This window comes from Ptychodera flava, chromosome 4 (assembly GCF_041260155.1).
Source record: "Ptychodera flava strain L36383 chromosome 4, AS_Pfla_20210202, whole genome shotgun sequence".
NCBI lineage: Eukaryota > Metazoa > Hemichordata > Enteropneusta > Ptychoderidae > Ptychodera > Ptychodera flava.
In genome coordinates, this window is record NC_091931.1 from 37,371,552 (window position 1) to 37,386,169 (window position 14,618).

The 14,618-nt window shown below is 38.8% G+C and overlaps 1 protein-coding gene across 1 annotated transcript; it reads left to right on the top strand.

The window, feature by feature from the left end:
• Nucleotides 1-1,619: 1,619 nt before the first annotated feature.
• On the top strand, nt 1,620-14,119 carry LOC139132266 (glycine receptor subunit alphaZ1-like). Its single transcript, XM_070698654.1, has 9 exons — nt 1,620-1,688; nt 2,647-2,782; nt 5,510-5,577; nt 5,943-6,163; nt 7,956-8,038; nt 9,054-9,192; nt 9,968-10,226; nt 11,603-11,746; nt 13,504-14,119. Exons 1-9 carry the CDS (start codon nt 1,620-1,622, stop codon nt 13,792-13,794), a joined length of 1,410 nt encoding a protein of 469 aa, XP_070554755.1. The 3' UTR covers nt 13,795-14,119.
• The last annotated feature ends 499 nt before the right edge of the window (nt 14,120-14,618 follow it).

Sequence of the window (14,618 nt, forward strand, 5' to 3'; positions counted from 1 at the left end):
TTTTTCAACTTCTCCTCCTGAAAATCTACTATCCTTTAATCCAAAGATCGATTACTAATTATTATTATTTATCCCTGCAATTTGCAATTAACCTCAACTAATGAACGAATGTACTTTTGAGCGGTACCAAGTAATAGCTATTCAAATGACAAGGGGGAAATGATGCGACTCAAATTTTCACATCAATAAAACAAGAGAAGCAGGGACTTTTTTGCCATTTTTATTGCAATGCCAACAAATCAGTAAAAATTCCCCGAGAATCAATAACATTGAATGCTTTGTCACAGTAAATTTATACTATTTAATGAACAAACAATAATTTTCGACAAATTTATTCACTATGTCAAATAAACACTGATAAACAAGGAGAAAAAGTGTAAAACGCAAGTAAAAGCTGTTTTCGACAAAGAAATCGGAGAATCGACAAACAAGAAGTTAAGGCGACCTTAGTATTGAACCAAGATATCACATGTCGTATAGAACATTGTTTCTATGGTGTTCTGTTTAATATCGCTGGTTAAGGAATGAATTCTAATGCAGAACAGTTACTTCAAAGAAGAATTAGTGGGACCAGAGAATTTTATAGGAAATTCGAACATTTTAAGGCTGGCCCCGTTAAAGTGCGAATATGGCTGTCGTTCCAAACAGACTATGATGAAAAATTGTAAAGCGGAAGAAAGCTGATTTTTTGCCATTTTCGACAAAACATCAAAAATCAACAAAGTAAGCGGAAATTCGATGAACAATAAATTTGGTAACGAGGCACAAACAAAATCAAGTCTGTGTACAATATTGCAAGACAATCTTGATTTGGAAGAGTCAAGATCCATCTTACATCTACCGAATGCAAGTTTCTTTTGTCTAAAACTATTCCCATCTTCTCACAACCCATTTGCTAAATTACCGGAAGCCAGAGACGAAATTTTACACAAATCTTAGAATTCGCTCTATCTTATCATATGTAACTCCAGCGTCGTTGGCGTTACTCATGATAAATGAAAGTTAAAAGATGTTTACTATTATTTTTTTTTTTTGCTCTATCTGCAATTACACTGCTGTCTGCTCGAGTTGACATGGACTTCCTCAACATCGTCTCTTTAGAAGCACATTGACTCTTTCAGGGAGAATGCATTTCGGGGCTAGATATTCGGACTCTCATATTTTTCTATTACTTTTCTGGTCCACTGCACGTGGGGCTCATTTTAAAGCTCTTTAAGTAAGAATAATCTTCGCCGTTTTATTTTTACGAAAATCGAAAATTTTATCTCACTACGCCCAACCCCTCGAGTTACCACAGGGAGAGCGGCGATTTGAATTTCAAATGTCGGTAAATATTAGACCAATTTTTGCACGGTGACCCCTGATTTTTATTTTTGATTTGGTAAGAGAATGGTTGAAGTTTCGTTGAGAAAGTTTGAGCAAAAGTTTGAGTCTTTCACTTTCGAGGCGAATACAACATTTATCCCCGAGTATGTTTATAAACATAACAACGTATGAAAAGCAATATTTAAATGTCCCTGAACTTTTATTCGCCACAAACAACGTAAATCAGTGACACACATGTGACAGACAAGTGTAACTATGTTTGAGTTCCCGTGAAGCTACCCATGAAATTCGAAATGGTCCATGTGCAGCCACTGTCATACTCCATTACGGAAGTACTAGGAACGTTTCCTAAGGGGGATATAGTTAGGACATCTGCATGGTTCTGTCCCAAGGTTTCTCTATTGCACAAATCCGTTTCCTAGAATATATAATGTTACTATTTCGAGTCTTTCTTCCGAACGTGTTGCGCTTATATTGTTTGGTTGTTCGTGATTCTCACCTGCAATAATACGCAGAATGCAGGACGAGTTGTAATGTTGACTATGTCTTGTATTGACTCAACAGATGCTTAACTTCGTCATAGTAAGTACCGTTGAGAGAACTATAGTCGAAACTTCTCTTGTTTCTTTGCAGATCTAACATTTGCAAAAACGTCAGTGATTCTTTACAATTGCAATCGTTCAGGTATGTACACTTTTATCAGCATTATTACTTATAGATATGTTAAATAATGTTTTGTTTTTTCGCGAAAACGCCCGTACAAGGAACCAAATGTAGTTACATCCATCGTTTTGGTTACGTCATGAAATCACGGTTGTGATCAGATTTGCCCTTTCAACGAAAGGCAAACATGTACAGTCCGGTTTTACCGGTGTGTCGACCATATTATGAATCAACTTAAAATGCAAATGGAAACACCAACATTCAGATTTTACAATCCATACGTTTTCCGTCAATTTTTAACAAAGTCAAAATTCGGAAACATTTGCCATTAAAATTGCCCCTTCCACTTTTCAAAAAGTTACATGTAGTTTTCGTGGCGTGACTCCATCAATTGGCTTTTACGCTGTGTTGTGAATGGTAACTGTAAGTGTTCCATGTTCATTCTGCACTGTAATTGACTTCTTGTTTCCGTTAAAAATGGAATTTTCCAGAAACGAGTCGATTTTGATACGGTTACTCTACCCCACCACCGTGATTTTGATCAGTTCACTTCATAAATGCACTCTCTATCGCTCGTGCAATTTATGTCCTGAACTGGTCAAAATCTCATGTCATACCGTCGCTGGGTGTACTTTATTGCTTAAATATCATTAACAGAACAGCGACATAAGTATAAGATTCACCCTTATCTCCAAACGCAGCGACATACCTCCAGGAGAGCATTATCCGTACTCAAAGCTGTTGACCGGTTTATTCACTACCTACGACATGCGGCTGAGACCAAACTTTGACGGTAGGTTTGTTTGTTTCTTAACGGAAATCAAAATGTGCATTTCGAATATGGCAATGCCAGCAGTGTTCTTTTCCCTGTCATCCGTTTTTATCATATGTGTGTTGGTAAAGGGAATGCAACAAAATATCATATTTCCATTATTGACAGAGTTCACGCGTGATGAGCAACTTGACCTCTGTTTTTTGTGCCACAAAAGTTCACGTGCAGTGTACCTCTGTTTCTTAGAAGCGTGACTTGTAAGTATGTTATCCATCAGTGCGAGGAGGAACTGTGGTTTAGGTACGTGATATCACAGACAAATAGAAACAGACTGGCAACTGGTATTGTTGAAGGCGTGAAGCGGTTACGTAAGTCATCTATGTTCGCTTCGCCTCAGGTAGCTCTCGCCTCGCTTTTCTGAAGAGTGCCGACCATGCACCCTTCGGTAGTTTCCGGATTTTCGCCAATTTTTAAGCGAAAGTATGTTCGGCAAAGTTTGTGTTATTGTTGTCATGTGGTGCTGAGTGGAATCGGCATGCTGGCGAAAACGGGAAAGTTTCGAGCTTCGGGAAAGTGAGTTTTACCATTTTAAAAATTCCTCTCACATTTTTATGAATATACAATGAGTGTGTTTCAACCAAATTTGAAAATCTTCTATCAATACTGTCTGGTTTTACTCAATGGTTTACGGTCAGTCATATCGTCTATTAAAAGTTGGTCATTGAAGGATGTGTTTATGAAACTGCGGGCGTGTTATGTTTTGATTGGCGTGAAGCAGTGTTTCTGCCCTGAGAGCTCACAAAATAAGTATGGTTGCTACGCGACTGGCAGCACGATGCCATCTCGTCGTACTTTTTGCATAATCTCGTGCAATTATCAACCACGAACAAAGGTGTCAAAAAATCTAACACCTGTGAAGCTCATTTTAATATGAAAAGGCCATAGTCTACCGAGACGACCATGGAACAAAAGCCATGCCGCGTTGCTAGTCTGTTTCTTCTATTTGTCTGTGGTGATATTGACAGAATGGAGTGACATTGCATCTTGTATTTTTCTTGCCGAGACATAATTCCATCACACTGTCTGTTCCTCCAAATTACAACATAGTAAGCAATAGAAATCATTAAAATGTTGACGCGTTTCTCCCTTTGGACTCGTTGTTGTACGCACTTGATAAACCCACTACGAAATTCGAACTACTTCTCACCTGTATATGTGACACCCATCTGTGACCTATAGGGAATGTCTATCAGTAGAAGCGGAGGTTAGCAACGGTGTACGGAATACCGAACGACCGGCGGCGGTGTGAAATGTGCATTCTTTGTACAACTGAATAACGAGTACTCTCTCAGTGACTGCAACACCACGCATATTAACATAAATCCCGTTAAAGAGGCACTCCCACTTTGTAACATTTTTAAAACACATTTTTTTAATGCCAACGGTCGATATTTGACTTGGCGACTGCGCGCGGATCGCGAGATATCGATAAAAACATGTCATTTCCCGAGCGTATTTTTCACATCCCGAAGTTTTACGATCGTTCTAATTTTCACTCGAAATCCCCCGAAGGTTTGTTGTTGTGCTGATTGATGATATTCTAGGGAGTCTACAATAAGTTCGAACGACGCAATTAATTTACTTCCCACTGCAAAGACTTTATATAGGCCTACAGCATTATGCGTTTACCTCAGGTAAGTTTTTAAAAACTTCTCCTCAGTTTTTGCCGTTTTTATTATTCTAAATCAGTTGTATTATATTTTTAACCAATACAACATAAACATCAGTTTTTTCATGTCAAATATTAGCCGCCTCCGATGACTACATTTTGTCGTCTGCCACACAGTACGCCGCGCGCGTGGTATGCGCGCGTGGCATGCGTCTATGCACATCACGCGGCGGCCGCTATGTATCAACCGCACGTAACTGTGCTAGTCACCTATGCCAATTCTGGTGGAATCAGCAAAAATTGTTTTTCGTTTATACGCCAAGTAAGTAAGACTCAGCTTTCTCCCACAGGCCATGACCGATCACCGACGCCAGTGGTACTATGGCGTACAGCAGCGTCAGCGTAGACTCGTACTCCATAGCTCAGTTGATAATGGCCCCAGTGCCGAACGTTCGATGTTCGGAAGCTGAATTTAGGTGGGCAACCGGAATTCAAACTTTTACTTTTTTGAAGACATGTTTTTATCGATATCTCGCGATCCGCGCGCACTCGCCTCGTCAAATATCGACCGTTGGCATTAAAAAATGTGCTCTAAAAATGTTACCAAGTGTGAGTGCCACTTTAACGTTTGAAATGGAACCGTGAAAACGATGCAATATTACGTTGACTTTTAGAAAAAAGTAACATAGATAGTTCTGTAATTATATTACGGAGAAAATCGATGTCCATTAGATGAGGGGTATTCGTGAATGGATTGTACTACAGAGGAGGGACTGACAGATTTCTGAAGATACCAGCGTTACAGGGTGGGGGACACCAAAACACGATCAACCAAACGGGATGTCTCATTTATCGTCGCTTTTTTCTATCTCCACCCACCCTTGGTAAGGAAATTATAATTTGACGTATACGATGTGGAGAGACGCACGCATTTTTGTTTACCAATGGTAAAAACGGCCAAAAGTATTGCATTTCGGGAAGGCAGATACCAATACCATAAAATGTGGCAAATTTACTTCGCTCTGCGACAGGAGTTTTACTTATGCATATAGTAACTCATCCTTGACACTTTATTTCAGGACCGCCTGTGAAGGTAGAATGTGATATTTACGTTAGCAGTTTCGACTCGATTAGTGAGACCACCATGGTAAGAACATTAAAATTATCCTGCATAAATTACACATGCGAAAACCTATAATGTACTATTTTGATTTTGTTTTCAGAATGCTATTTCGACGAAAATTTGGGAGAGATTTTATGACCACTTGTCCGAGAAAGCTTTGTCAAAATGTTGCATCGGCTTAGATCACTAACACTATGACAATAGGGTAGGCTAGGAGTATCTGACGAAAATTTAATATCGACAAACATGTTCAGGTGATCCAAGACGCCTACGATAGGCAATGACAGGAACTCAAAATAGTCACTGCCCTAGTACATAATCTTTTAGAGTATCGTCAGGATATTTATGAACAAAAACGACGAGATTTTATCTTCTTAAACCTCGTGTAGGACTACGTAGCGTCTTTATATCTGCGTCAACGATGGAACGACTCGCGTTTGACCTTTGACCACAACACCAGTATCACTCTCAATGTCGTGAAGTCACTCAGTGAAATATGGATACCGGACATCTTCTTCACCAATGAGAAAGAAGGACGATTTCATCACGTGACAGTTGACAACAAACTGTTACGAATCTGGCCACATGGTGAAGTCCTCTATGGTATAAGGTGGGCAGATTTAAATCATTGAAAACAAGTGGCTTGTTTTGTAAAACAGGAGTTTTATTTATTTGTTTGTTTGTTCGTTGTTTCGTTTTCTTTACTTGTTTATCTATGTAGATTGTTTTAAATCGTCGACTAGTTGACGTAAAATTTCTCCAAAGATGAACCATTCGGTTGCTCTTTATATCCAGTTGTACTGACCGCCTAATCTAACAATATAATTGGCAGAGTGCATGTCTGAGTCGGTAATACGCTGTAATGAGAAAGATTTTGGAAATCGTTGGGATTAAGCTCGTCGCACGCTCCAAGAATTTCTTCTTCACGGTGTTCTTTCAAAGGGATATGTTATATCTACAGCAGAGCTCCTTCGCTAGTATGATGATCTGAACTTTGTTCGGATAAGGACTCCGCCTCTTACTTTCATCAAATCTTTCAATTAGGGTGCACTTTTGGAGATTGTATAGACAACCTTAAAGGCAAAAATCACATTCCACGTCACTTGTTTGATGTCAAAGCATACTGCACTTCATACTAACTATTGCATTCGCGACAGACGACCGTCGTCGTATATTCGACATCACGGAGTACCAACCAATTGGATCAGTTTTCTTTTACCGCCAACTTTGGCATCAATATTATTTGAGTTGGGCTGACTAATATGCTGACAGATGGTTGTAGAAATAATTTCGTGAAAAGGTAAACGGATGGACAGGGGCAGTCCAAGGTGGAGTCTCAAAGTCTCGAAGGTACATGGTTAAGACAGTTGTCAAATATGCCTCAAACAATAATATACGCTTGACCACGAGGATTTGAGACACATCTGTAGTGTAATACGTCACTGGCGAACTATTTGCCATCGTGACGTGATGCGTGCGGCACTTTAGCGCACGCGCCTTTTGAGAATTAAAAAACGAAAATGCTCGAATCAATCGAGGCAATTTGCTTCTTTTCGCTATTAATTAGTAGTATTCAAAGTTATATTAGTAATGTAAAAAACTAAACGAATATCAAGAAAAGGGGAAATTCTATTCTGATTTTATTTAATTCATTAAACGGCCGGGAATTGACTTTACGATTTGGAATCAGAACAATTCTACAGTGAGATGCAAAGGCATGCCTTTGAGAGCATTATAAACCTCGAGATATGGTTCGCATGGTTCCTAGAGGACACATAGATATAAGAACGTTGGTCCCTGTCTCTGGGTCACTGATTGGCTATGTGTCTGCAGCGTATACGCAAGAATCGGGCAAGGTACTTTCTTGCGATGCGTCTCGAACTTAAAGTCGTAGGGAATAATAGCATAGCCCATCCACGCAGAGGCAGTTTTCGTTTTGTCTGGCCAGCATCTTCAAATCGAAAGACCGACCAGAGAGATATCTGAGCGAAATTACAGCGTTAATAAAGGTTAAAATGTCATCAGTTATACACTATATGAGCATGTCATGTACGAATTGTTTGTTCGTAGACAGGGCATAAATTTATTGATTTATTAATGAATTCATTGATACATCTCAGCATAATTTGACAATTGTTTTAGGGTGATCGCGTAGTGATCATGATCCATACGCCATGGATGAGAGCCTCTAACTCGACGTATATGCATAATTGAGACCAATACGAGAGGCACCAAGCGACGAGTAAGCTAGCCTGAACTAACAGGGCGCATGTGCATAATACTATTTTTCGGGCGCTTTTATAGGTCTTGACAAGAGGTCGTGTTACGTCAACAGACATTGAAAATTTAAGATGTCAACTGCCCCCTACCAACAAGAAACTTTCCGTGCTATCTTTTCTTAGGTTAACACTGAGACTGTCTTGTCCGATGAATTTCCACCGCTATCCAATGGATCGTCAGATCTGTAGGATGAAGATGCAGAGCTGTAAGTATGTCGTAATAGTGAATTATTGATAAGGGCGAAGATATTAAATTCTTTTTTTTTTTTTTTTTTTTTTTTTTTGGATCCTTCCAGTTTTTGGAGTGTTTTCGCGAAAAAGACTCCGCAGTATATTAAGATAGGACTTTCACAGCGTTTCTTTTCTTCCTATAAATCTTCGCTTACAAATTTTAACCCTATATATAAATACGTGCGCGCTCATAAACTGTGGAAGATAAGTAATTTTCTGCTATGATTCTTGAATGGGCAATCTTACTTTAAAAACTTGTAAATATATGACTTCGTGTATAAAATTTTCAATGTGTGTTTTTGAACTGCTTTCCCGCGCAACTTTTAAAAGTTTGAGTGGACTCCCAGATAAGCTATCAAGCTGTTTACCGGAATTATTGAAATAAGCTTAGGCCAAAATAAATAAATAAATAAATAAATAAATAAATTGCGCTGTTCCGACAATATGGTTTTCAAAAATAGGGTAGGTAGGTCGGCAGAAATCTTTTTTTTTCCAAAAATTTTTATTTATAAATATGCATTCTTCAGAGGTTCAGGGGGTCAAACATTGGCCACAACATTTCCAGAAAAATATATCATACATATAAAAGAAAAAACATAAAAGACATCCTCGTTCAAGCAAAAATCAAATGCGAAGTAACGAACGCGTGATTTTACGGTTTTTTTCCTTCTTTTTTCACTTCCGTGTTTACGTAGCTCTAATAGTTTAGGGTCGGCAGGTAAAACATAGGGTAGGTCGGGTCATCGGAACAGCACATTTTTTTTGCCTTATAAGTGGTGTGTGGTTGTATACATTTACATTATAAGCTTAACCTACTTTATGGCCTCCTATCAATGCAGAAATAGAACTACCCCATTGTTCATATTATGGTACACCAACAAAGGTAAGTTCTCAATGCCACGTAGACACAGGTTGGTGGGTCGCAATTTACTCATTTTCGAAACCAGTCAGTCTTGTCGTAGCTTAGACTTGTGCATTTGGCATTTCTAGATGGCTACACGAAGAAGGACATCATGTTTTCGTGGAAGAAAGAAGATCCCATAACGCTGAATGCAGAACTGAAGCTTCCAGAGTTTGTAATTCGAGACGTCCGCGCTGGTGAATGCACAGGCGACCTCGAAGAAGATTTGTATCCTGGTAGGAATACAACGTTGCATTTTACTAATATCTAGACATGGTTACAGTCTGCCGTTTACTTTCTATCTGGCAAATCGCTGTGTCAGATTTTCTGGATGTAAGAGGGGAAAATCGTAAACATTTTTTGTGAGTTGTGTAAATTCCAGAACATTAATGAAACCCTGCGGGAAATGTGGCAAACAGGGTTAGCCTTACGGGAACTGGTTTATTCAGCTGACTGATGGGCCGTAAAATAACTGTAGCGTTAGGACACGTCAATTCGTTTAAGCAAATACGTCGTCAGTGTTTAATGTCACAGTATTTCGAGTAATGTACCTTGCTACGGGTCGATACATCAAGCCGAGATGGACACTGTCAGCGGTTGCAAGGTAATTTTACATAACTTCCCAACATTATTGTAATCAACTCTGTTGGGGATATCTTGGACTCGCTATACTATATTTGGTGTGTGTATCTACACGTTCCGCAAAGTCATTTCAAACATGCTGATGTAAAATACATACTCCTTTCTTTTAATAGAAATGCATGTACCAGTCTGAAATGATGCTGTTTCATGAAAGTGAATTTAATGCAAATAATCAATTATTAATATTTTAATTCTCTTTCTTTATGTAATATCCCTTTATATTTTTATATTTTTATTCGCGATTTTATCATTGTTTTTCGATTCCTAGTTTCTACCATCTCAACATAGTTTTTGATATTACAGAGCCATATTTTTGTGATTTTTCCCCTTTGATTCTTTTGATTCCAATGCTTTTTTATAGTTTTTTCTTTACTACATGTACTTTTACAGAGTCGTATTCGTGCATCCAGACAATCTTCATGCTTCACCGGCAGATGGCGTACCACTTACTGCAGAGTTACATTCCGACCTCTCTTCTCGTCATCCTCTCATGGGTCTCCTTCTGGATAAACGTCGAGGCAGCGCCCGCTAGAGTCAGTCTGTGCATCACCACAGTGCTCACCATGGCGACGCAGAGCTCAGGTGTGCAGGCTTCCCTACCGAGAGTGTCGTACATTAAGGTACCGTTGCAATTGTGCTCAGAAGAGGCAGGGAAAAAGTTATCGTTTCTATTTTTGTATTTTTATATTCTTGTATTTTTTTTGTAGTTTTATTGGGTTTTCTTAAGAGTATACAACACATTCTGGTAGAGAAATGTCTTTTGTCCACATAATACATGGTCTTTTTTTTAAGTTCCACCGGCTACACAGCCAATATTAATATGCTTTTAATTATAATGTAACAGGTAAGGATCTCAGATTCAAGTATTCAAATTGTTACATGTATAAAGTTGTTCAGTTACAATCTTCAAAAACTATCCCCACTTTCTGATGTCAATTCAGTTTATTCTTTCTTACAGCTATGTGAAATTCAATTTTTTTAATATTTTGAATATATGTTTTGTAAGCCAACAGGTCTGGTTTTTGTTTCCTACAACGTGGCATATAAATATGTCGTTTTGCCACAAGTATAACAAAGTTTAACAATACTGAAAAGTGTTCATCGCCGAGAAGATTTTGTCTTACATCTGGAATATTTGATAATCCTAATTTGTTTTCCTCATAGCATGTATCCAAAAAGTTATCGTTTCTGCCATTCGATACCGCTACGGCGGTAATTCGCTCTCATACCATGGACAGTGGAGCCCAGATTCAAACAAAGGGCGAGGGTCTCTCATCATACTGTTATGAAATGAAACACACGACGTCACTATGTATTCTTCAACTGCAATTCATTGTGCATGAAGCTCGCACGTGAGAAACTATAATTTTCTAGAGCTAGAATGAACTCTCATTGGCATGTCTCATCATGAACAGCCTTCGAATACATGTCATTGCACAATTTTGTTTATGATAAAGTTGAAAAGTACACGAATTTCACGGTAAAACGGTATACTAGTACATAGGATTAAATTCAAAATCTTACTATTGTCAACGACAAGCTGTGCAAAGGAAAATAAAAGAGAGTTCATTAATTTTGATTGGTGTGACACTTGACATTGGGATCTTTGAATTGCGTTGACGCATCTGCACATTGGTGAAGTGTTCCATAGCTTAGCTGGAGATATTGGAGATGAGTGAAAGTGCACTTGGATACAATGGTGTACGTGTATAGGCAGTTGAAAACTGACGACCGAACCGATATGCATGGCCCTGAATTTGAAAGCAGGATCGGCTGACTCGTGTGTTTGTTTTAATGCGACAGTGACTTTCATAATACACCTGAACCTGGTAGGTGTCTACGCTTAAATTACGGTAGTTGATATCATCTTTAGGGCCGTATTACGACACGGTCCCTTTGTAGAGGTACCGTGGTGACACTCACCTTCCAGACTTACCTAATACTTAAGATGAATTTTCTCTTGACATTTTGAATATTGCCCTTGTCGTTTCTCTAGGCCATCGACATTTGGATGTCTGTTTGTCTTATCTTCGTCTTTGCCGCTCTGCTGGAGTTCGCCGCCGTCAACTTTGTACTGATGGAAGGAACGTTCCAGTTAAGAAGGCAGGCTACTCAGAGGCGAAGACGTAACATCGCCAATGTAGGTGAATTTCAACCAGCAGTGTCAGTTGTTGTTTTTTTGTGTGTGTGTGAAGAGTATTTCTTTCTATGGCCCAACTTTGTTTTCTCAATTGAACAGAAGTAAGCTTCGTGGTCACGAAATCTAGTCTGTTTACTTTGATCAGTCAATAGTCGACGTGTTTGATAAATGTTTGACATTTCTGTTCAATACGCCTCAGGTAAATTTTTTGCCGGATAGAAATCATCTGAAGAAAAAAAAAGAGATAGCTATTAAATATTGATAATATTTTTTAAGGTTAATAATATGCTTGAAATCAAAAGGTGTAGCGGGCCGCGAAGCGTATCTCAAAATGACATCATCCCTTTTTAGTACTTTTTGGATTGAGATCACTGATCTCAGATGAACGTTGTGCCACGCTGTCTGCAGCTGTCAGAAAATATCACCAAGACAATTCTCGATCAAAATGTTAAGTCTTTTTTGCAAAACACTTCCAAGAGAAGAACATGGTGAAACCAGAAATTTTATCTGCAAAGTAACCCCAAGCTATTGCGTTTAATGCAAGCGGATTACAAACGTCCAACAAAGGCGATGTCATTGCCAACAAATGCTTAGCTTAGAGTGTCCATCACAATATCCAGGTAAAATATACTAAATCACAGTGATTTTCCACGAGGATAACGCCATTCGCCGAGGGCCTGAGAGTCGCCCCTGCCAAAAAAAAACCCCTCTGTTTCAAGGGCCGTAAGTGGTTACCAACTCTTTGCTTGTATCACTGATAAAGTGCCGGAATGATGGATACCACGTGACCGTACATTGACGAATCACTACGAAGATTTTTGGATGAGATGTGTTACATGAATAAGGACTTTTGTGTGCTATGTTTCATCAGTGTACTGTGTTTAAATGGTCAGGGAATTTTGTAATATCAATACTTGCATCAAACAGTTTTATGGCTGGCAAAAAATGTATCGCAGTTTAAAAGTAGATTTTTCCTGTGAAGAATTTTTCGGAACTCAAAATTTTACATACTTTTCTGGTCTACTGCTCGTGAGGACTCATTTTGAAGCCTGTGGTATGACAAGGAATTTTTCGCCCTGTATATTTTTCTGTATCCGATCATTCAATTTTTCCAGGTAGAGGTAACGCCGGGTATAGCGGCCATTTTGAATTCTAAGTATCAGTAAATTTTATGTATTTCTCTAATCCCAAACTTTACACGGTGACCCCCGTGGATTTTATTCTGTTTATGAAAAGGATTGGCGTTACTTTGTGGAAAGTTGGCTTACCTGAAGAACAATTGGACACATTCTCCATGTACTGGTAGGAATCAATGCTCGTCTAAGGGTGCCCTTTATGGTGCAGTGATTAAATAGAAAAGCATCCCTAAGAATAAGATGATGTTAGACTACTCCAGCTTAGCGTTGGCTCACCTGAAGAGCGCTTGGACACATTCTTCCCATGGTAGAAAGCAATGCTTGTCTAACGGTACCGTTCATGATAAATAAATAGAAAAGCACCCCCGAGATAATGTGAAACCACTCCAGCTTTAGCGCTAGCAGAGTATTCTGCAGCGCAACCGGAAAGTTAGAGCAAACAATTAAATTTAGTCTCTTTCAGTCCAGGTTTCAGTGAGCGGGGATGGCAATAATTTTTTAAGCGCTCTCGTCAAATATAACCTTGTGAGGAGAAAGATAAATATGAATATTGACTAAACTTTACTAAATGCTTTCGTTGTAATATATTTAAAAGCAAATGTTTCTATTCTCTCTTACCAGGAGCGGAAGAATGTCAGGCTTTCGCGCAATTCTAACAGAGGTGGGGCGGCTGGTGACCAATCCCGCGAACGTAGGCGGCGCTCCACCAACACCACATTGACGGCAATTGAGCGTTGTCTTGCCGAGTTTTCCAACGCTGGCCTAGGTGACTCACAGCTTGCCTCGTACGAGGAGATTCTGACAGATCAACTTGCAAAGGCCAAGCGTATTGATCGTGTTGCTCGCATTGCGTTTCCGATGGCCTTCATCGCCTTTAACATGTTATACTGGGTTGGATATCTCACATTTTAACCATTTCAGCGTATCTTGAACTCTGGTTGAGTAGGAAGATCATCCAGCTTTAAACAAACATAAATTTTACTTGTATTCAACTATTTGTCTTCTAAATTATTGTAAGATTTCGAAATAAAGCCGCCGAAAAAAGAAGAAATCTGATGAGAAATAAAAATGAACAATGACTACTGTGCATGGCCTTGACTCTAGTCTTTGTAAAAATTGATATCAGAAAAAAACAAGGCAACTTGCTTTGCAAATATGTTCCTTATGAGTTGAAATTCTGGAATTAGTAAACCTGCGGAGGCAAATATGCTAGAAGGTTGTTCACTCAATGTGTCGTTTCTTTGTTATTCACTTTACCTTTTTTCTATATACTTGTTCAGATTGTTCTTTGTGATTCTACTTTTTCACACAGAGACACACACAAGCAGACAAACAGACAGACACAGACACGCACACACACACTATATACATACATACACACACACACACATATATATATATATATAGAGAGAGAGAGAGAGAGAGAGAGAGAGAGAGAGAGAGCGAAGGAAATTTACAACACGAGTTAATTTGGCTGCTTTATTTAAGTTAGATGTGGTTAATTGGAGCCTGTTAATGAGTGTCTTATGATAGTAACGATGAAATAGTGTAAAATATTCGAATTTAGTAACAACCCTCTGTTTTTCAATACAAAGATTCAATTACCGACAATTTAGTGACAAATATTCCAATTTTAAATACATTTTTCGTTGTGTGGTATGCCAAAAGTTGTGAAATGATATCTGTGTCATATATATCAGCTGCTTTCATCTAAGCCTTCTGTCACGTGATCTTAA